The following is a 21,837-nucleotide window of genomic DNA, read 5'->3' as shown; positions in this document are numbered from 1 at the left end:
AAGTTAAGATTCCATTGGCCTTCCTGATCACTTGCTTTACCTACATACTATCCTTTTGTGTTTCATGCACAAGGACCCCCAGGTCCCGCTGTACTGCAGCACTTTGCAATCTTTCTCCATTTAAATAATAACTTGCTCTTTGATTTTTTTTCTGCCAAAGTGCATGACCTCACACTTTCCAACATTATATTCCATCTGCAAATTTTTGCCCACTCACTTAGCCTGTCTATGTCCTTTTGCAGATTTTTTGTGTCCTCCTCACACATTGCTTTTCCTCCCATCTTTGTATCGTCAGCAAACTTTGTTACGTTACAGTCGGTCCCTTCTTCCAAGTCATTAATATAGATTGTAAATAGTTGGGGTCCCAGTACTGATCCCTGCGACATCCCACTAGTTACTGATTGCCAACCAGAGAATGAACCATTTATCCCGACTCTCTGTTTTCTGTTAGTTAGCCAATCCTTTATCCATGCTAATATATTATCCCCAACCCGTGAACTTTTATCTTATGCAGTAACCTTTTATGTGGCACCTTATGTTGATTGAGGGATAAATATTGGCCAGGAAACCAGTGATAACTCCCCTGCTCTTCTTCGAATTAATGCCATGGGATCTTTTACATCCACGAGAGAGGTTTAACGTCTCATCCGAAAGATGGCATCTCTGACAATGCAGTGCTCCCTCAGTACTGCACTGGAGTGTCAGCCTAGATTTATGTGCTCAAGTTCCTGGAGTGGGACTTGAACCCACAACCTTCTGACCCGGAGGCGATGTGCTACCCACTGAGTCACAGCGGACATGGTAACTCCAATATAAAGTGGTCCTGGCAGCATAGACCCCTCATGTTCCTCCTGACAGCATAGACCCGCAAGTGATCAGGAAGGCCAATGGTACCTTCAAAGGGAATGGAGTATAAAAGCAGGGAAATCTTGCCACAGCTATATAAGGTATTGATGAGGCCACACCTGGAATACTGTGTGCAGTTTTGGTTTCCATATTTACGAAAGGATATACTTGTTTTGGAGGCAGTTCAGAGAAGGTTCACGAGGTTGATTCCGGGGATGAGGGGGTTGACTTATGAGGAAAGGTTGAGTAGTTTGGGCCTCTACTCATTGGAATTCAGAAGAATGAGAGGTGATCTTATCGAAACGTATAAGATTATGAGGGGGCTTGACAAGGTGGATGCAGAGAGGATGTTTCCACTGATGGGGTAGACTGGAACTAGAGGGCATGATCTTAGAATAAGGGGCCGCCCATTTAAAACTGAGATGAGGAGAAATTTCTTCTCTCGGAGGGTTGTAAATCTGTGGAATTCGCTGCCTCAGAGAGCTGTGGATGCTGGGACATTGAATAAATTTAAGACAGAAATAGACAGCTTCTTAAATGATAAGGGGATAAGGGGTTATGGGGAGCTGGCAGGGAAGTGGAGCAGAGTCCATGATCATATCAGCCATGATCTTACTGAATGGCGGAGCAGGCTCGAGGGGCCGTATGGCCTACTCCTGTTCATATTTCTTATGTTCTTATATAAATACAAAAGTGTAATTTTGGCCATGGATGTGGTACTGGATTAACTCCATGTTAGCAGGCGTACTCTGCACATCTACTGAGTGGAGGTTTGAATTCACTCTCATGTTCGCTCTGGATTTAAAAGATTACAATTGTACAAACACTGCAGACCTCAACTGCTAACTGTGCGTCTCGTGAATGTGTAGCATCCGAACGGTGCTCACCTGTGGAAAGTGCTGCATCTTAGGATCTGACTTCACAACATTGAGTTCCTGAAATCCATTTCTCACTAACAAAGTCACAATATCTGAAAAAAAATATTTAGTAATCACAACTGAGAAACAGGCAGAGTTACTACAATTATGGAGGGAAACAAAAGCCGGAAACGGAAATAAAAACAGAAAATGCTGGAAACACAGAGCAAGTTGTCAGCATCTCAAGAGAGAAAATGTGGGAAATGTGCAGGCTGTGCATTCTTTGTCTGAACAGACCAGTTGTGTAGTCCTAGCCTTTTCTATTATTCAATTATGGATTATATTCTTGGGGCTGGAAATTCATCATATTACCACCCGCTTACCGCCCAGAAATGCGAATTTGATCAAAAATTTCAATTACTGCCCACGACCCCAAAAATGCAAATTTGATCACCAAGTTTCATTTACTGCCCACCCTAAATACCATCCTGAAAAGTAAGATCTTACCTGATCTTAGCCGGTCTTAAGCGGACGCGATTTTGAAAACGGGATTATTTGATGAAAGGCTGCTGAGAACTTGACAGCAGGATTTATAGGGAATTGGAAGCGATTTCTATAATTTCAGCACCAATTTCAGCCCAGTCCAAGTACATCCCTCCCCTAGCCAAAGTGCCTTACCCCAATCCAAGTACATTCCTTCCCCCAGCCGAAGGGCCTTACTTCGGTCCAAGTACATCTCTCCCCCAGCCAAAGGGCCTTACCCCAGTTCATATAACAAAAGAATATCATTGTTATAGCCCCTCACCTTCTCCCTACCCCCACACTGGGTTACTCCACATATTGGGTAGTGAAAGCAAACTCCTTATTGTGAGATGTCGATCTGCTAATGGGAGACACCAGTGACGCTAACCCAAGAAAATATCCAAGGCTTGGTCCAAAATTTGTAAATGGCATTTGTATTCATAGAGACCACATCACAAGTGGTTTAGTTTTGGTAATCCATTGGTTCCCTTTCTGTTTTTTCAACTCCAATTCTCTTCTGAAATCCAGTTATAAAGATTTATTTGCTTGGTTTGGCGAGGCGATAACGGAGAAATCTAGCGTACCATGATACAACCAAATACATTTGTGTTGTGACTTGAAGTTTCTTTCTGATAAATTAATATCCATGGTCAATTTTAAATGAGTTCCTGATATTCTGGAATGACATCTGAGTGCTGGGGAAGAAATGGCCTCACACAGTGCAGGAAGTTTTAAAAGGCTATTTCCTCCTCAGGTGTAGGTCCAGAAATAAAAATGAGGCACCAAGACTATTGGAAAACTCCAGTCCTTTGGGATTAGGGCTCTATAATAAAAATGTGTTCATTATGGGCCCGAAATTCATCTTGGGCCGGAACGGCAGCTTGACAGACGCATGCGCAGAACATGGGCGCCGGAAAAAAAATCGCGCATGCGCAGAACTCAACCTCCGATCGTTGTCGAGTCGAATGGTCTGCATCGCCCGCTATATTTCCATGAAAGTCGCACTGGAGGATGGCAGCGGCAGCGGGCGGTGAAAAACCACGGACCGCCCGAATACCGCCAAGAAACGGGCGGCAGCGGGACACGATCAATTTCAGGGGCCTTGCTTTCTTATTTACCTACTCAAAAATTAATGAAGCTTCGTGGAAAGTAACATTGAAAGATACATTTATTGCAATACAAGTCAATAGAAACAAAATCTCTGTGTCTAAAATTAGGACAACTGGTCAGGGTAACACGACATCCCCCAAACACATAGACTGCCATCAATCCAACTTCTCGGTTAATCTGCCAAGAGGTCTTTCTCCGTGGTGGATGAAGGTGGCTTATCCAGAAACCAGGCCATGGTTAGCAAATTTGTCACCCGAGGAAAATGTAATGAGTTGGATTAAACTCATATCTCATCATCATCATCATCATGGGCAGTCCCTCGGAATAGAGGAGGACTTGCTTCCACTCCCAAAGGTGAGTTCTTTGATGGCTGAACAGTCAGATACAAGAGCCACAGACCCTGTTACAGGTGGGACAGACATTCGTCGAGGGAAGGGGTCGGTGGGGCTGGTTTGCCGTGCGCTCCTTCCGCTGCCTGCGCTTGGCCTCTTCACGCTCTTTGTGTTGAGACTCGAAAAGCTCAGCGAAATCCCAGATGCACTTTCTCCACCTCGGACGGTCTTCGGCCAGGGTCTCCCAGATGTCAGTGGTAATGTCGCACTTTACCAGGGAGGCTTTGAGGGGGTCCTTATAACATTTCCTCTGTCCTCCTTTGGCTCGTTTACCATGAAGGAACTCCGCATAAAGCATTTGCCTAGGGAGTCTCGTATTTGGCATGCGTACTATGTGGCCTGCCCAGCGAAGCTGATAGAGTGTGGTCAGTGCTTCAATACTGGGTCAATAACCATCCAACACAACTGGGTCAATGGCCAAGAATTTTCTGGATCGCAGTTGCGCAGAGATTACGCCGAAATTTATGCCAGTTTCCGTGGCAATCCTCCCAATGGGAACTTGCACAAGAATTTCCTGCAGAGCTTATTTGCCGACGCGGAAATGCAAAAACCGGCGTTAAACAAACGTAAATGCAGGAAACCCGCACGTGTTTGGTCTGTTGCCTAGGGCGGAGCTATGTAAATGAGCGGCAGAGGGTTTTGACAGACATATCTCGGAGGTGGAGCAAATGATCCGAGTGAGGTTTTGGTGTAGAACCAATATAAATTAGTTCTGCGCAAATTTCCTCCTAAAAACAGCGCCACTCCACTCCTATGCTGTATTTACCCCGAAAAGTTAAAGGGAATTTCAGGCTAATCATTTTGTTGCTGTTTGGTCAAATGTTTTGCTAATTCTTGAATCAGTTTAAGTTTCAACGCAAAATGCACTGTTTCATCCAGATTAATCTGCAAACAGTAGACATTCATCTTCTTGCAGTAGGTGAGGACTGTCAGGTAGCACTTTTGATGCAGGAAAAATTGTAAAAAACCTGTTTGAAGAAGTTATTTCTATGAAAAATGAATAAGTGCCTCCAACGGTGCTTCAGCTGGTCAAAGTAAAGGTGTAACTATACAAATAAAGGCAATATCAAATTTGCAAAAGTTCAAAGGACAGACATACAGATTTTACAGGAAGCAGCACTTTCATAAGGCCACACTACTGGGTGTGCAGAAGGTGATTCTCCAGGTTTCCTCACTGTAGGTTGCCAGCTCCCACGATAGCACAAAAGTCAGTAGTTCTGGCAAGATGCCACATGACATTACTCATTCAGTGGATACGATTTGTAGTGATGCTTACAAAGGGCAGCGCATAATGAATGGGCTGAGACACTAAAGTAAAGCCACAAAGTAAACACACAAACAATTAAAATCGCTACTGAATATAGCTAAGGGCACTTAAGTTGACCAACTTCATTTCAGTAATTTATCAGATCATGGGGCCGAAATTCAGTTGGGGGCGGTAACGGAGGAGAGGCGGGACTTCTTGCACCACACGCAAGTCCCGCCCCAGCAGCAGAATAGGGGTTACCGTCCCAGAGAGGAAGTGGACACAATGTCGGTGCTCCACTTCCTGTTGGGGGCGGGACTGGGGCGCTAACCGCGGGAATTTTCCAGCGCTAGGCAGAGCGCTGGCGGGAGCACAGGACCTTCCCCTTCCTTTAAAGAGGAGGGTATACTGCAAACTCTGCAATGGGGATAAGGGGCCACCACTTCACCACCGGAGAGCGAGGGTGCTGTGACAGCAACCGGCCACAGAAGCGGAGTGCTGGGCTGCAACACAATGAATTCGACAAGGCAAGGCCGCGACCGATAAGTTGGCCATTTTAGAAAAAGTGCGCACCGCACCTCCCCTTTAATTTTCACTCCTCGAGTGGAGTGTGGTCCAGTTCACGACCCGTGAAGCTGGCGCGGGTATTGCCCACGGCGGCCTCACAGGGCACTACCAAATTTTCGCTCCGGGTCGAAAACAGGTCGTTGCGCACGGTGATGATGTTGTCATCGCCGGAGCAGCGGCCCAGGGCGCTACCAGTTTGCGCCTCCGCTAATTCCTGCAGAATTTTGCGGGAAGCAGTAGCGGCCCCACGCAAGAAATCGTTTGCGCCCCATTGGTTCCCCCGCTAACGGAGACGCACACAACGCAAATTTCTCCCGCACCCACCCAGTCTTTTGCACATACTGCATGTTTTAGTATTTCAACCATTCTCCCTACCTGTTAGTATCTGCCTCTGTATATCTTCATACTGGTGTTGGTCCTCCGTCCCCAAGCACAGAAGGCGCAGATCATTGAAGAGCCAGCATACCACAGCAGTCGCATCAGGGTTACTGTTCACAGAGCAGAAAATCAGGGCTTCTTCTCCTGCAGTCAGCTCGAGAGTATAGTTTGAAGCATCAGATTATGAAGTTTGCATTCTTCTGATAGATTTGAATAAAGGATCCGCTGCAATTTTCTATTGATACTATAAGATGGTTTTGTAAAAAAAAACTACCAGAAGAAAATTATATTATCATGGCAGTTCCTTGTTCTCCTCCCCCATGGCTAATACTCTGCCTGGACATATTTCACAGTTTCAGGCATCACTGCAGCTGCTTCCCATTGCTCCAGCGCTGGCTGCTGCCACATCTGGATTATACTACTGCCACGGGACCAAGTGGAGAAGCTGAGGCCAAGAGTCGGTGGCAAAATGGGGTCTCCCCCCACCCCCAATATGAGTGAAGCCCCAATATTGGTATCATCAAAAAATTACTGCCATAATACTTTAAAAAAACTACTTCATTGCATGTACTGAAGATAAATGGAAAGAAAAGGGGGGTACAGGAGGGCAGGAAAATTACATACAAAACAAGCTAGGAGACGTTTACAGGCAAAAATGAGAACAATGATTCTCTCCATTAAAGGATTAGAGTATTATAGTGAACCTAGATGTTACAGTAAAAAAAAACATGAATTGTAGAGATCGTCCATTTGAATAAAGGTTTTGTACTTTCAATGATTCCTGAATATCAATTGGAGAAATGTTTTTACAAAACGCGTTAGCACCTGTAACTTTCCTGCACAGATTACCAACAATAATTTGAGGCAATCTGAAACCGGACACAGCTGCTGGCTCAGGACATCAATGCACTTTTATCAAATGGGAAAAGTGAGGGACTAGGAGGTACAAGGTTAGCACCAATCGGAGGTAAAGTTGATTTAATACTAGATGTCCAACAAGAGTTTCAGTACTTTTACTCATGCCATGTAGTGTGTGTTGAGGCCAGAACATTTTCAAATAGAGGTGGTAAACTTCTCTCATTTAGCAAGGGTATACAATTAATACCCAATGTAAACACAAGAAAATTGGAAACATACACATTAGTGCAAAAAAGGTAATTTTACAAAACTAAATGGCAACCAAAAAAACTAAAACATTCGGATCATAAACAGGAGCAACACAAATGGGATGTGGCTGCTGTGAGCACATTGCAAATTCTGGAAAAGCAAGATGGATCGCAGCACGTGCTAATGTAAAGGGAAATGGGGAAAGACCAGGTACAAACGGGAGGCTATCTGGAATAGCACAAATAATGAGGTACTGAACCTCTTTGTATCATCGCCTTTCCTGCTACCCCTATAGTTGTTCTTCGCTCAGCTCTATCACATCTCAATTTTCTTTCTACAGTCCCACCCGAAAACCATCCTCATGACCGCACAAGACAACAAACCGCTCCGCAATGTTGCCGCCATGCTCCCACTATGAATGGGACACAGAAAGCACTATTTCTTCAATGGACATACCTTGCTACCAGCTCGTCAAGGCTCACAATGTTCTCCTTCTGCAAATGCCAAACAAGTTCCAATGTGGGTAGTTCCTATGTCAAAAGAAAAATTACATCAGCAACAGTCACCATAACACAGCACTGACCATGAGAGTGTACCATGTATATGGTATCATGGGAACAAAGGACCAGGAGGAGGCCATTCAGCCCCTCGAGCCTATTCCGCCATTCAATGAGATCATGGCTGATCTGCGATCTAAACATATACCCGCCTTTGGCCCATATCCCTTAATACCTTTGGTTAACAAAAAGCTATCAATGTCTGATTTAAAATTAACAATTGATCTAGCATCAATTGCCGTTTGCGGAAGAGAGTTCCACCCTATGTGTGTATAGAAGTGTTTTCTAATTTCACTCCTGAACGGTCTGGCTCTAGTTTTTAGACTATGCTCCCAGTCCAAGAATCCCCAACCAACAGAAATAGTTTCTCTCGATCTGTTCCCTTTAATATCTTGAAAACTTCGATCAGATCACCCCTTAACCTTTTAAATTCTAGGGAACACAACCCTAATTTGTGTAATCACTCCTCGTAACTGAAGTCACGAAGTCCAGGTATCATTCTGGTAAACCTATGGTGCATTCCCTCCACGGCCAATATATCCTTCCCGAGGTGTGGGACATAAACTAGAACATAAATTATCAGTAATTTAAAAAATACTCTTCTATTTATAATTCTATCCACTGGCAGAAGATAGAAAAACAACATTTTTGAAACTTAATTTGTGTTGATAAACAAACATGGAACTGGTAGACAGGAGGTAGCATTACAATCATCGTAGGAAAGACAGATTTTAGTTTAGTCCAGTGTATGTTTGACTTAAACACAAACTGCCATAGAAAGTAAGGCACACAGACCAAACAAAACCACTTAACAAAATCAGATGACTGATCAGTGTAACAGCATTTCATTTCATGCTGAGCAAATTTTGGTCACAGAACATATTGTGCAATCGTGCCTCCTAACAAATTGCTACTGTATTTAATCTGGAGGTATTTACTCCAGCTGCTCAATTCTGCTATAATTGGCTTTGCAGCTTGTGCTACCACCAGCTATCTGGCAAAGGCACACCTTCTGCATTTAACCCCAGCCAAAACAAGGATTCTTAGCCACAGAAACACCATCAGCCTGCAGTCTTTTTTATAGGGAAGCTTTTTGAAGAGTCAGCTTATAGAATGAATTCAGCAGGCAGAATATTTTTCGTTCTAAAAATTATTATATTGGGAGTGTCACGGCACCTTTCTGGTCTTAAAAGAGCATTTTAGAAATGTGAAAAGACAACATTCTATTTTTGTTTGATTTATTCATTTGCGGGATGTGGGTGTCACTGGCAAGGTTGCCATTTATTACCCATCCTTAATTTCCCCTCGAGAAGGTGATGGTGAGCCACCTTCTTGAACCGCTGCAGTCCTTGTGGTGAAGGTACTCCCACAGTGCTGATTTTGTTGTAGCGGTAGAACTGAGTGGCTTGCTAGGCCATTTCAGAGGGCAGTTAAGAGTCAGACACATTGCCGTGGGTCTGGAGTCACATATCGGGCAGACTAGGCAAGGACAGCAGATTACCTTCCGTAAAGAACCACATGGGTTTTTAACGACAATCTGATAGTATCAGTAATGTGAAACTAGCTTTTATTAAATTCCAGTTTGATTTAATTGAATTTAAATTCCCCAGCTGCCGTGGTAGGATATGAACTCACGTCTCCAGATTATTAGTCCAGGCCTCGGGATTACTAAGTCCAGTAACATAACCACAATGCTACCATACCCTTTCATAGAAATGGAAGTAAAAACTCGCATAGCATGAACAACTGAATAACTAAACATCACCAATTCGTACAAGACAGGGCTGTTTTACATTCTGCTTTAATGGAAGAACTGGAAATCCCCAAGTATTGAAACGTTTGCAGTAAAATACTGAGTCGGAGGAAATTGTGAATTTTCAGCACAAAATATTCTACTATTTACACTGAACTGCTATCTCCAGCAAATAAACTTTTAATTCAAGAAAATGTCTGTGCAAACAATGAGTATATCAGGAGAACATCTTCTGCACCAAACAACTGGATGAAGAATCAATCCTCATTTAGGCCAGCCTACAACACCTTAATTTTCATGGTTGGTTATTTTAAGGCCAACAAAAGCAATCTAAAAGAAATAAACACTTCACTCAACCCTTAGTAAAGATTATATAAATGAAAATATGAAATGCTTCTTGAAATATTCATTACAAAATTATGTTACACTATCATGCCATCATGTGTTAGCAACACTACAATATAATTTAGCCTGGATTAAATACAGTTTGACAAAGTTGCTATTTTCTACAAGAATCAGATATGTTTCTAAGGCAGTCTATGTAAATGATCTGAAATTCACCACTGATAAGTCAGGTTACCAATAGGCATTCCCAACAGAGATACAGCTTTAGTTGTGCCCCATAACTATACCGCACGGGACCTTTATCTTCACCTTTGCTTTCCAAAGCTCCTCACTGAACTGCAGTCGGCTGAACATGCTGGAGGACAACAGTTCTCGCATACTCTGAAGTAAACAGGCAAGCATACTCTGGAATAATATGAACAAAGTCAATGTTAGTGAACAGTAACAGCCAAAAAATGAAAATGGGCACTTTTCCGTTTTGTTCTGTACAGAATGCAAATGTTATTCTTTTGTTTTATGGATAATGATCAGATTCTACTATCTTAGATTATTTATGGTTTATTAAAAAACTATTTTTCCGTTCATCAATAGTTATGAGCATTTCGATTTTTTAAGCTTTTTTGACTGACCATTTAACCTCTTCCAGAACCAATGTTCAGAATCAGCAGAAATCATTGTACAGCCTATTTTCCCCACCCCCAAGTATTTTGGTGAATTTCTGTACTCATCAAACCAAGAAATGTTAGTGCTAGGGAACGGAGCACGTTCCTATTTTAGACACTCAACTCAAGTACAGTTGCAGAGATATGCTCCCTTTACTCTGATTGGATAATGTGCCATAGCTCCGAGCCTCAGAGAGCCATCTCCTAGTGTGCCAGTGAGAGATTTCCATTTTCCACACCAGCCAGACTGTGTCTTCCTGGTCAAATCAGGTTAACTTTGTATTGAGGGGTCACTACAAACTGGCAACTGCTCAAATTCACTTCACGTAGAACAAATATCCAACAGATAAAAAAAACTTTTACTCCATCTGTCAGCCTTGGATTCAAATCCAGGATCCTGGCTTGAAAAGACTGTGTTAATCCACAAAACCATTCACCCCAAACAAGCTTCTTACAGTTCCAAAGAATGTTTACCAGACGGAGGGCAATATGGTCCTGGACGCTAGGCATTGGGAAAGCACACAAATTAACCTTTGCCAAAACCCTATTTTCAACACAAACCTGAACTATTTTGAATCAATCACTACTGTCGCTTGTGAAACATAAATCAGTGGCAAATTCAGATCCACCACAAGGCATTCTGACTTAACTGTAGATAACTAATTTGGAATAGATTTTACAGTCCTGCTATAAATATACATTTACTGTCACCATTTGCATAGTTATAATCAGTCTGATCAAAAGAAATCCACCTACTCGTTGAACTGAATCCAATACAACAGTACGTCTGCACATAACCCCAAGTCGCATTATTTGTTGAACTTTCTCCACGGATGCTCTGGCAGACAAAAGCCCGACAGGCAGGTCTAACTGCAAAGCCTGCTCTTGTAGAACCGAGGCTGGGGAAGAAACATGCTGGTTAGTAAGTACATTCGAAAAAAACTGGGTAAATCTTTCACATTTCTTAACAGACTAAAATGTACCAATACAATAGGACACAAACACATCCTGATGGTTTCTAAAACTACTGAAGTGTAACAAAAAGCAGAGTCAACAATGTCATCAACTTTAACTGAAAGTAACATTAATTGGGTTGTGCAGTGGCTCGAATGCTCATGCCCTAAAGCTCAGTAACAAGGTGCAGAGATGAATGTTTCATTCAGTACCTGATCTTAGCTGCAGCTAGCAGATTGGGGTGCAGCTGCAGAAGTGTCGAGTACACCGAATACTGCTATAAAATCGAAAACTGAACACATTGTTCTGACACCAGAATACAAAATGAACTAAACCTTTAATTTTGAAGCTCCTGTTTTTAAGCAGGCCTTTTACTTGTCTGCTCACCAGTGTGGTTTTCTTACTGCAACAATAATTTTTAGCAGGTGAGTGGCCTTTAATGCACTACATCCAGGGAAACCTTGGTTTAAATTCTAGTTTTGGATGACATTCTCACTTGAGTTTCTCCCCAACAGCTTATTGTTGATTTCAACTAGGCTGTTCTACACAGTGTTACACAGTGACAGTTCAGCACTCCCTGCTGCAGGGATTCACAGTTTAATTTCAGTGGAATCTATCTGGCTAATACATAGTGCTGTCATGGTTTAGATACACTACGCCATGATTTTGTGCCTTTATTATCCATAGTACCTGTACCTATTCCAATTGTTTTGGCCAGTGAAATTCACTTCCTTGCACATGAATCTGAAGTGAATGCCAGAGATCTCAGTGATGTTAGTACGTGCAGTACAGACTTACAGATCAGTAAACTTTAGGAACGATTTCTGATCGGTATAGTTGCAGTAAATATATGGCTATATTTTACACAGGGATTTTATTGTGTATTTGGTCCATGAACCCAGGTCCTTGTTGAAGGAAAACAGAGAGGAAAAATGTTGACTGAAATTATTAATGCAGACTTAAAAAGACAAATATTCCATGTGCAATTATGTAATAAACTTACCTATGAAAGAATCTCTGGCAGGAGATTTGGTATTGTAATCCTCAGAGTTAACTTTACCACGATTAAAGAAACATCTGCTTGCCGACCCGTTTACCTGTAAAGAAAATAATTATATGTTACTTTCTACATCCAGGAGCCAGCGGGGAGTTCGTGAGGCGGAGCGGCAGGGTGGGGAGGCCTATAAAAGGCCCAACATCGTCCAGGAGCCAGCGGGGAGTTTGTGAGGCAGAGCGGCAGGGTGGGGAAGCCTATAAAAGGCTAGCCGGTGCAGCTGCAACAGGGAGAGAAGGCAAAAAAGTAGAAAGAAATCAAAGGGTGATGTCACAGCCAAGGGGGTAAGTGATTGGTGAGTAGTTTTCTTTTTCTTTTCTTTATCAGTAACCTTTTAGCATTGTTGTTGCCAAATTAAGTTAATCTAGGGGTTAAGTCATGGCAGGAAAGCTCAGGCACATGTTATGCTCCTCCTGTGCTATGTGGGAACTCAGGGATGCTTCCAGTGTCGCTGGCGACTACATGTGCGGGAAGTGCATCCGCCTGCAGCACCTGACAGACCGCATTGCGGCACTGGAGCTGCTGCTGGATTTACTCTGGAGCATCCGCGATGCTGAGGATGTCGTGAATGCCACACCGCAGGTAAAGGGTAGACAGCCAGGTACGGGATGGGCGACCAACAGGAAGAACAGTGGAAGGAAGGTAGTGCAGGGGTCCCCTGCGGTCATCCCCCTGCAAAACAGATACACTGCTTTGGGTACTGTTGAGGGGAATGACTCATCAGGAGAGAGCAGCAGCAGCCAAGTTCATGGCACCGTGGGAAGGAAAGAGTGGGAGAGCTACTGTGATAGGGGATTCTATTGCAAGGGGAATAAATAGACGTTTCGGCAGCCGCAACCGAGACTCCAGGATGGTATGTTGACTCCCTGGTGCAAGGGTCAAGGATGTCTCGGAGCGGGTGCAGGACATTTTGAAGAGGGAGGGTGAACAGCCAGTTGTCATGGTGCATTTCAATACCAACGATATAGGTAAAAAAATGGGATGAGATCCTACAAAACGAATTTAGGGAGCTAGGAGCTAAATTAAAAAGTAGGACCTCAAAAGTAGCAATCTCAGGGTTGCTACCAGTGCCACGTGCTAGTCAGAGTAGGAATCGCAGGATAGCTCAGATGAATACGTGGCTTGAGCAATGGTGCAGAAGGGAGGGATTCAAATTCCTGGGATATTGGAACCGGTTCTGGGGGAGTTGGGACCAGTACAAACCGGACGGTCTGCACCTGGGCAGGACCAGAACCAATCTCCTAGGGGGAGTGTTTGCTAGTGCTGTTGGAGAGGGGTTAAACTAATATGGCAGAGGGATGGGAACCTATGCAGGGAGACAGAGGGAAGTAGAATGGGGGCAGAAGCAAAAGATAGAAAGAAGAAAAGTAAAAGTAGAGGGCAGAGAAACCCAAGGCAAAAAGCAAAAAAGGGCCACATTACAGCAAAATTCTAAAGGGGCAAAGTGTGTTAAAAAGACAAGCCTGAAGTCTCTGTGCCTCAATGCGAGGAGTATTCGGAATAAGGTGGACGAATTAACTGCACAGATAGCAGTTAACGGATATGATGTAATTGGCATCACGGAGACATGGCTCTAGGGTGATCAAGGCTGGGAACTCAACATCCAGGGGTATTCAACATTTAGGAAGGATAGACAGAAAGGAAAAAGGAGACGGGGTGGCCTTGCTGGTTAAAGAGGAAATTAATGCAATAGTAAGGAGGGACATTAGCCTGGATGATGTGGAATCTGTATGGGTGGAGCTACGGAATACCAAAGGGCAGAAAACGCTAGTGGGAGTTGTGTAGAGACCACCAAACAGTAGTAGTGAGGTTGGGGACAGCATCAAACAAGAAATTAGGGATGCGTGCAATAAATGTACAGCAGTTCTCATGGGCGACTTTAATCTACATATTGATTGGGCTAACCAAACTGGTAGCAATGCGGTGGAGGAGGATTTCCTGGATTGTATTAGGGATGGCTTTCTAGACCAATATGTCGAGGAACCAACTAGAAGGCTGGCCATCCTAGACTGGGTGATGTGTAATGAGAAAGGACTAATTAGCAATCTTGTTGTGCGAGGCCCCTTGGGGAAGAGTGACCATAATATGGTAGAATTCTTTATTAAGATGGAGAGTGACACAGTTAATTCAGAGACTAGGGTCCTGAACTTAAGAAAGGTAACTTCGATGGTATGAGACGTGAATTGGCTAGAATAGACTGGCGAATGATACTTAAAGGGTTGACAGTGGATAGGCAATGGCAAACATTTAAAGATCACATGGATGAACTTCAACAATTGTACATCCCAGTCCGGAGTACAAACAAAACTGGGAAGGTGGCTCAACCGTGGCTAACAAGGGAAATTAAGGAAGAGGCATATAAATTAGCCAGAAAAAGCAGCAAACCTGAGGACTGGGAGAATTTTGTAATACAGCAGAGGAGGACAAAGAGTTTAATTAAAGGGGGAAAATAGAGTATGAGAGGAAGCTTGCTGAGAACATAAAAACTGACTGCAAAAGCTTCTATAAGATATGTGAAGAGAAAAAGATTGGTGAAAACAAACGTAGGTCCCTTGCAGTCAGATTCAGGTGAATTTATAAATGGGGAACAAAGAAATGGCAGACCAATTAAACAAATACTTTGGTTCTGTCTTCACGAAGGAAGACACAAATAACCTTCCAGAAATACTCGGGGACTAATGGTCTAGTGAGAAGGAGGAACTGAAGGAAATCCTTATTAGGCGGGAAATTGTCTTCTGGAAATTGATGGGATTGAAGGCCAATAAAACCCCAGGGCCCGATAGTCTGCATCCCAGAGTACTTAAGGAAGTAGCCCTAGAAATAGTGGATGCATTGGTGATCATTTTCCAAAAGTTCATCGACTGGATCAGTTCCTATGGACTGGAGGGTAGCTAATGTAACAACACTTTTTAAGAAAGGAGGGAGAGAGAAAACGAGTAATTATCGCCCGGTTAGCCTGACATCAGTAGTGGGGAAAATGTTGGAATCAATTATTAAAGATGAAATAGCAGCAGATTTGGAAAGCAGTGACGGGATCGGTCCATGGATTTATGAAAGGGAAATTCTGCTTGACAAATCTTTTAGAATTATTTGAGGATGTAGCTGGTAGAGTGGACAAGGGAGAACCAGTGGATTGGTGTATTTGGACTTTCAAAAGGCTTTTGACAAGGTCCCACACAAGAGATTGGTGTGCAAAATTAAAGCACATGGTAATGGGGGTAAAGTACTGACGTGGATAGAGAACTGGTTGGCAGACAGGAAGCAGAGAGTCGGGATAAGCGGGTCCTTTTCAGAATGGCAGGCAGTGACGAGTGGGGTGCCGCAGGGCACAGTGCTGGGACCCCAGCTATTTACAATATACATTAATGATTTGGATGAGGGAATTGAGTGTAATATCTCCAAGTTGGCAGATGACACTAAGCTGGGTGGCAGTGTGAGCTGTGAGGAGGACGCTAAAAGGCTGCAGGATGACTTGGACAGGTTAGGTGAGTGGGCAAATGCATGGCAGATGCAGTATAATGTGGATAAATGTGACATTATCCACTTTGGTGGCAAAAACGCGAAGGCAGAATATTATCTGAATGGCAGCAGATTAGGAAAAGGGGAGGTGCAACGAGACCTGGGTGACATGGTACATCAGTCATTGAAAGTTGGCATGCAGGTACAGCAGGCGGTGAAGAAGGCAAATGGTATGTTGGCCTTCATAGCTAGGGGTTTTGAGTATAGGAGCAGGGAGGTCTTACTGCAGTTGTACAGGGCCTTGGTGAGGCCTCACTTGGAATATTGCGTTCAGTTTTGGTCTCCTAATCTGAGGAAGGACATTCTTGCTCTTGAGGGAGTGCAGCGAACGTTCACCAGGCTGATTCCCGGGATGGCAGGACTGACATATGAGGAGAGACTGGATCAACTGAGCCTGTATTCACTGGAGTTTAGAAGGATGAGAGGGGATCTCATAGAAACATATGAAAGTCTGATGGGACTGGACAGGTTAGATGCAGGAAGAATGTCCCCGATGTTGCGGAAGTCCAGAACCAGGAGACATAGTCTAAGGATAAGGAGTAAGCCATTTAGGACTGAGATAAGGAGAAACTTCTTCACTCAGGGAGTTGTTAACCTGTGGAATTCCCGACCGCAGAGTTGTTGATGCCAGTTCATTGGATATATTCAAGAGGGAGTTAGATATGGCCCTTACGGCTAAAGGGATCAAGGGGTATGGAGAAAAAGCAGGAAAGGGGTACTGAGGTGAATGATCAGCCATGATCTTATTGAATGGTGGTGCAGGCTCGAAGGGCCGAATGGCCTACTCCTGCACCTATTTTCTATGTTTCTATGTTTCTACTCTGTTCTTACAATAGGAAATGCACAATTCCCATGTGCAACACAAACATTGCTCACCTCACTGTCCTTCTTTCCTAATTTAGTAGCGAGAGACCATCAGTGGCAGGTCGGGGCCATAAAAGGAGCAGTGAACAGCAGCCATGGGCAGCGTGGCGGCATACACTGCAAGGTACAGCGCGAGCTGGTACAGGAGGGCGACGGCAGCGAAGAGTGACATCATCAAGGTCCAAGTCAGTGATTGGAGCGTGGGCATATACAGCAGGAGCGGCGAGGTCAGGGCGAAGGAGAGGCGAGCGAATGTAGAGGGATATGATCGGGACCTGGGAGAGGCGCTAGTTCGCAGCCAGCAGAGGCGAGGGCCTAGGGGCAGCACGGGCCAGCCCACACTGCGATATGTGTGCGCAGTAGGCCCGTGCAACAGAGTGGGTCTTCAGTCATCTTGGGTAATCCTTGCCACTGGACCAAGACCTAGCTCTGTCAAGCCCGTGTTGTGGCTGGTGTGCAACGGACACCACACATTAAAAAAAATCTACACAGGCATCTTCCACCCTTCAAGATGTAGTTCGGGACCTGGAATATTAGGCCCTTCATTGAAACACTTGTGAACTCATCCCTTTTTGACGTGGAAGCAAGACATCCTCGTTTCGAGGGACTGCCTATGATGATGATAATGGTAAGATTTGCTAAGTCAGCCATGTCTATTACCTCGAGGAGCAGGTCACCAAGGTTCTGATGGTGCCTCATGAACCGAACCACAGTCTCTTGCAGCCGGAGCTCCGAAGGGGGACTCTGTCGCTGCCTGCGGGTTCTTGCACCTGAAGAAATTAAAGATATTGTGAACTCCATTAATTACTGTACACCAACAAAACACAGAGCAATTTCCAGACCTTCAAAAACATGAGCAAGGCAGGACTACACTATAGTTATTTTTCCTGTTCCCATCATTCCCCATCAATCCCAGGTTAATGGCCCATTTTTGGGTACATTCCTTTTTGCTATTATTGAAACATAACTACTCAACAAATCTATATGAATCAAACATTTATAATCCAATTAATTTATTGGTTCTAAAAAATATTTACAACCATGAGAAAATAATTAACTTACCAAAAGACAGTATCAATTCCGTCAACATTAGCAAATCACAACAGCATTCCCAGTTATCAATGTTTTATTTTTTTATATGAACAGGACTGAAATGCCATGTCTACCATATGTGAATGTTATTTCATGTAATTTATTTTAATTGGTATCACGGCAACAACTATTTGTATGATTGGAATTGACTGTTTAAATTTAGGTTGTGGCTTTGAAGAAAGCGTGATAAAATATCTTGCCCATGTTTACATAGAGGGCAGATTGACAAGATCCCTGTGACCCCTACATTATCATATCCTGGCATTACAAATGTGAATAACTTTCAGTAAGTAGCAGATATTTCTGCAGTAAGAAATGGGCCCCAGCGATGTGGAAGGCAAGGCGTCTCGAGCAACAGCCTTTCTGTGGGTGCGGTTTTTTTGCCAAGGTTTCCTGCGATACAGGAGGTCAGGGGTCATCCGGGCATGCGCAGAAGGCAAAGGGAGGGAGAGAGGGGGCGAGAGTGTCGAGATTATATAAATATTATATTATATTATATAATATATCATAATCATAAATATGTCCAACCTGGAGCAAGAGTCGGCGGAGAGTGGCCAGGATGTGGAGGGGAGGAGGAGGGCAAAACCCTTCTCAGAGGAGGCCAATGAGGCCCTCGACCAAGAGGTGCACTCGCGGTGGGCCCAATTAACCCAGGGTGGGCTTGGGAAACCTCCACCCCGGGCGTACCATAAAATATGGGGCGAGATTGCCGACGTCGTCTCGTCAGCGTCCCACAAGGCCAGGGGATCAGACCAGTGCCGCAAGCGCTGGAACAGCCTTGTTGCGTCTGCAAGAGTAAATATTAAATAGTTTTTACATTGTGTGTAAATCTCCCGGATTGAAAGTAAACTGGTTATTCTTGCATATATTCCCTGTTAAGATCTGGACAGGGCTCAGAACCTGTGGCCTTTTTTAAGTCTAATTTTGGCACCGTCTCCTTTTGGGTTACATTGGTGGATGGAGCACGACTGAGCAATGATGGGTCCAGTCACCTTCTCCAAGACTGTCATTCTCTCTGGCCTGGAGATTGTATTCGAGATGTTTGTGTCGAGCGTCAGAACCTACACGATCTTAGTTATAACCATGCACCAATTGAGGATACAAACAGTATTAGCATATAACATTGGAATCCGTTGTCTTTCCATGACAGTACCTAGTCACTTAGCTTATGCCATGCTCGTCACATTTGCAGAGGAAGATATCCAAGAATTGTGCGGAGCGTATGATCACCGGCTTGGAGGAATGCAGCCACCACCCGTGGTGGTGCAGATCCCTCCCTTGCGTCACGTGAGTAATGTGTAAAGCAGTGGTAATTCAAAGTAAAGTAACAGCATTTCATTATAATATATGAATGATGTCATGTTATGCATGCAGCTTCTGTGCTACTCTCTGGTTAAAAACAGAACAACATAAGAAATAGGAGCAGAGTAGGCCATCTGGCCCCTCGAGCTTGCTCCGCCATCATAACATCATGGCTGAATTCCACATAGATATAGTACCATATGATGTAATAATACGTAACGTCTCTCGGTTCCCATTTATTGCAGGACTGTTGCTCCTCCTACATATGCCAGCGCAGCGCAAGAATCACGTGTACCCTACTGTTCTAATCAGCTCAATTGTGTCTTGCAGCTCCGACTCCGCAGGCGCAAAGGGAGGCCGCATCTGTCCTTGTCCCCTTACAGGTGATTATCACCACGGATGCTGAGGAGAAGACCACAGAGGGAGAGGAGGAAATGATGGAGACCGAGGAGGATGCCCGTTGCTTCCCGGTATCTGCTGTACCTGCGGCCACATCGTCTTCTTCGATGGAAGAAGTAGCGGGCCCAAGCGGCTTGCAGCAGGTGACCCCAATGCCCACGCCGACCCCACGGAGATTGAGTCAGCGAGGTCGGCACACGCTACAACGGGAGGTCCGAAGGAGGACATGGCTGCACTGTGCAGGGAGCGCGTCGACCTGAGTCGAGAGCTCCTCCAGGCATTCACAGTGATAAACGGGAACATTGCCACAATGTCCGCTCGCATATCAAAGGGTATCAAGCGCATGGTTGTGGCAATGGGCCAGCAGACCGCCGCTATCAATGCCATCCGGCATGCAATAGTGACGGGAGACGGCACTACACTCCCAGGTGCTGTCCCACCAAATGCCAGCACTGATGCGAGTCAGGGGGAAGAAGCTCCTTCTGGCTCGGAAGTCGTTTTGTCAGAAACGTCCCCCCCGAGAGGACCCTGCCACCGTCGCCCCCCTCATCCCCCCCCCCCCCCCAGCAGCAGGCCTTGAGTCGCCTACTGCAAGTCGTCCAGGTGCGGTTACTCGGGTATTAGAACGGGGGCCTAGGACACGGGGGGGGGCGGGGGAGGACCTGGAGGGAAGCGTGGCCGCAGGTGGGGAGGGGAAATTGTTATTATTAATATTGGTTTCTGTTGCTGTTATTATTAAAAGTGTGTTGAATGTTGGGGGTGTTGGAAGGGTGGGAGGGTGTTTGTTGAATTTTATTGTTGGGTGACTGTTGGGGAGGAGTGGGGGTTATTTTTTTTTTATTACAATTTGATAAATTATTTTAAAAATGTATTTGAAATTTTACAATTGTCGTGCACTGTCCTCTAATAACGCATGGTATAACATGAATTCAATTCTTGGCAAACAATGGCCAGGCCAGGTCAGGCAAGGATGAAACGTAACGCAACTGCAACAGTCACCAATGTAAGTTCACGCAAAGCGTTCATTTATGAGCTGCTGACACAAGAATTTTGCAGCTGCGTAACTCCCACGGGGCCTTTCCAGTCTCGCTGAGGGGGGGGGGGGGGGGGGGGCGTGGGGGCATGGGTTCATCGCCAGGCTGATTGTCTTCCCAGAGGTCCTCGTCTTCCTTTTCTGTCTCCATTCTCTCCTGAGATGGACCAGCAGTCCCATTTGGCAATTGTTGTCCTCTCCTTATAGCTAGGTTATGCAAACATGCAGCACACCACAGTAAATTCAGCGACCTGATCAGGGTGGTATTGTAGGCTGCCTCCAGGCATCTGAAGCACTGCTTCAGCACTCCAATGGTCTTTTTGACAATATTGCATGTAGCTATATGGCTTTCATTGTAGCGCTTCTCGGCTTCTGTCTGGGGATTATGCAGGGGGGTCATGAGCCAGCTGGCAAGGCCATATCCTTTATCCCCCAGCATCCAGCCATGACCTTGTGGCTGACCCTTACAGGTCAGAGACAGTGCTCTCACACAAAATGTGCCGTCATGGATGCTGCCTGGAAAATTTGAATTTACTGCTATGATTATTTGGTTGTGGTTGACAACGAGCTGCAGGGAGTGGAATCCCTTTCGGTTCCGAAGCACCTTCGCATCCTGTAAAGGTGCTCTCAGGGCGATGTGCATACAGTCTATTGCTCCCTGCACCTTGGGGGAAGTTTGCTATTTGAGAAACCCAGAACCCTCTCGGTCTGTGCCTCACTGGTCATAGGGAAGTTTATAAAGTCCATCCTGCGAGCATAAAGGGCTTTAGTCACCTGTCGAATGGAGCAGTGTGTGGCGGGCTGAGAGATAGCACAAATGTCGCCAGCTGAGGCCTGAAAGGAGCCCGATGCGTAGAAGGAAAGTGCCGCGGTAACCTTAACCTCAACGGGCAGTGCGGTCCTGATGGTGCTGGTAGGCTGCAGATCTCCCTTGATGAGCTGGCATATCTCACCGATGACCTCCTTTCGGAATCGCAGCCTCCTAAGGCCTGTGTTATCGAACAAGTTCAGGTATGATCACTTTTTCCCTGTAAATGCGTCGGGTGTAAGATCTCCTCCTCCGCAGCTGTCTGCCTTCTGCAATATATCTTCGCCCATCTTCAGTCGGCAGCATGTGATTAGTGACCAATACTGGTAGAGAAGTTACAGACCCTATCACCATCGCTCTAAATGCCCTAAATTTGTCCTCAACAAATAGAAATGTGGTCAGATGATTGCCAGAGAGTCAATAAGGCCCTTAAAATAACTCACAAATTAACTCTCCTCATAAGCCCCTTC

The 21,837-nt window shown here is 44.8% G+C and overlaps 1 protein-coding gene across 6 annotated transcripts in view; it reads right to left on the bottom strand.

The window, feature by feature from the left end:
* LOC139278896 (Fanconi anemia group A protein-like) overlaps positions 1–21,837 on the bottom strand; it is a 129,600-nt gene that overhangs the window by 106,252 nt on the left and 1,511 nt on the right. For all 6 annotated transcript variants that reach the window (XM_070898142.1, XM_070898140.1, XM_070898144.1 and 3 more), the window contains 7 exons: positions 17,394–17,503; positions 12,300–12,393; positions 11,099–11,241; positions 9,990–10,085; positions 7,482–7,555; positions 5,916–6,028; positions 1,734–1,816 (listed from right to left, as the gene is read on the bottom strand). In XM_070898142.1, coding sequence (XP_070754243.1) covers positions 1,734–1,816; positions 5,916–6,028; positions 7,482–7,555; positions 9,990–10,085; positions 11,099–11,241; positions 12,300–12,393; positions 17,394–17,503 — 713 coding nt within the window. The remainder of the gene's footprint in view (positions 1–1,733; positions 1,817–5,915; positions 6,029–7,481; positions 7,556–9,989; positions 10,086–11,098; positions 11,242–12,299; positions 12,394–17,393; positions 17,504–21,837) is intronic.

The sequence above is a fragment of the Pristiophorus japonicus genome, chromosome 13 (assembly GCF_044704955.1).
Source record: "Pristiophorus japonicus isolate sPriJap1 chromosome 13, sPriJap1.hap1, whole genome shotgun sequence".
Lineage (NCBI taxonomy): Eukaryota > Metazoa > Chordata > Chondrichthyes > Pristiophoridae > Pristiophorus > Pristiophorus japonicus.
The sequence above is the reverse complement of the archived record's forward strand: the minus strand, read 5'-3'. Positions and strand labels throughout refer to the sequence as shown.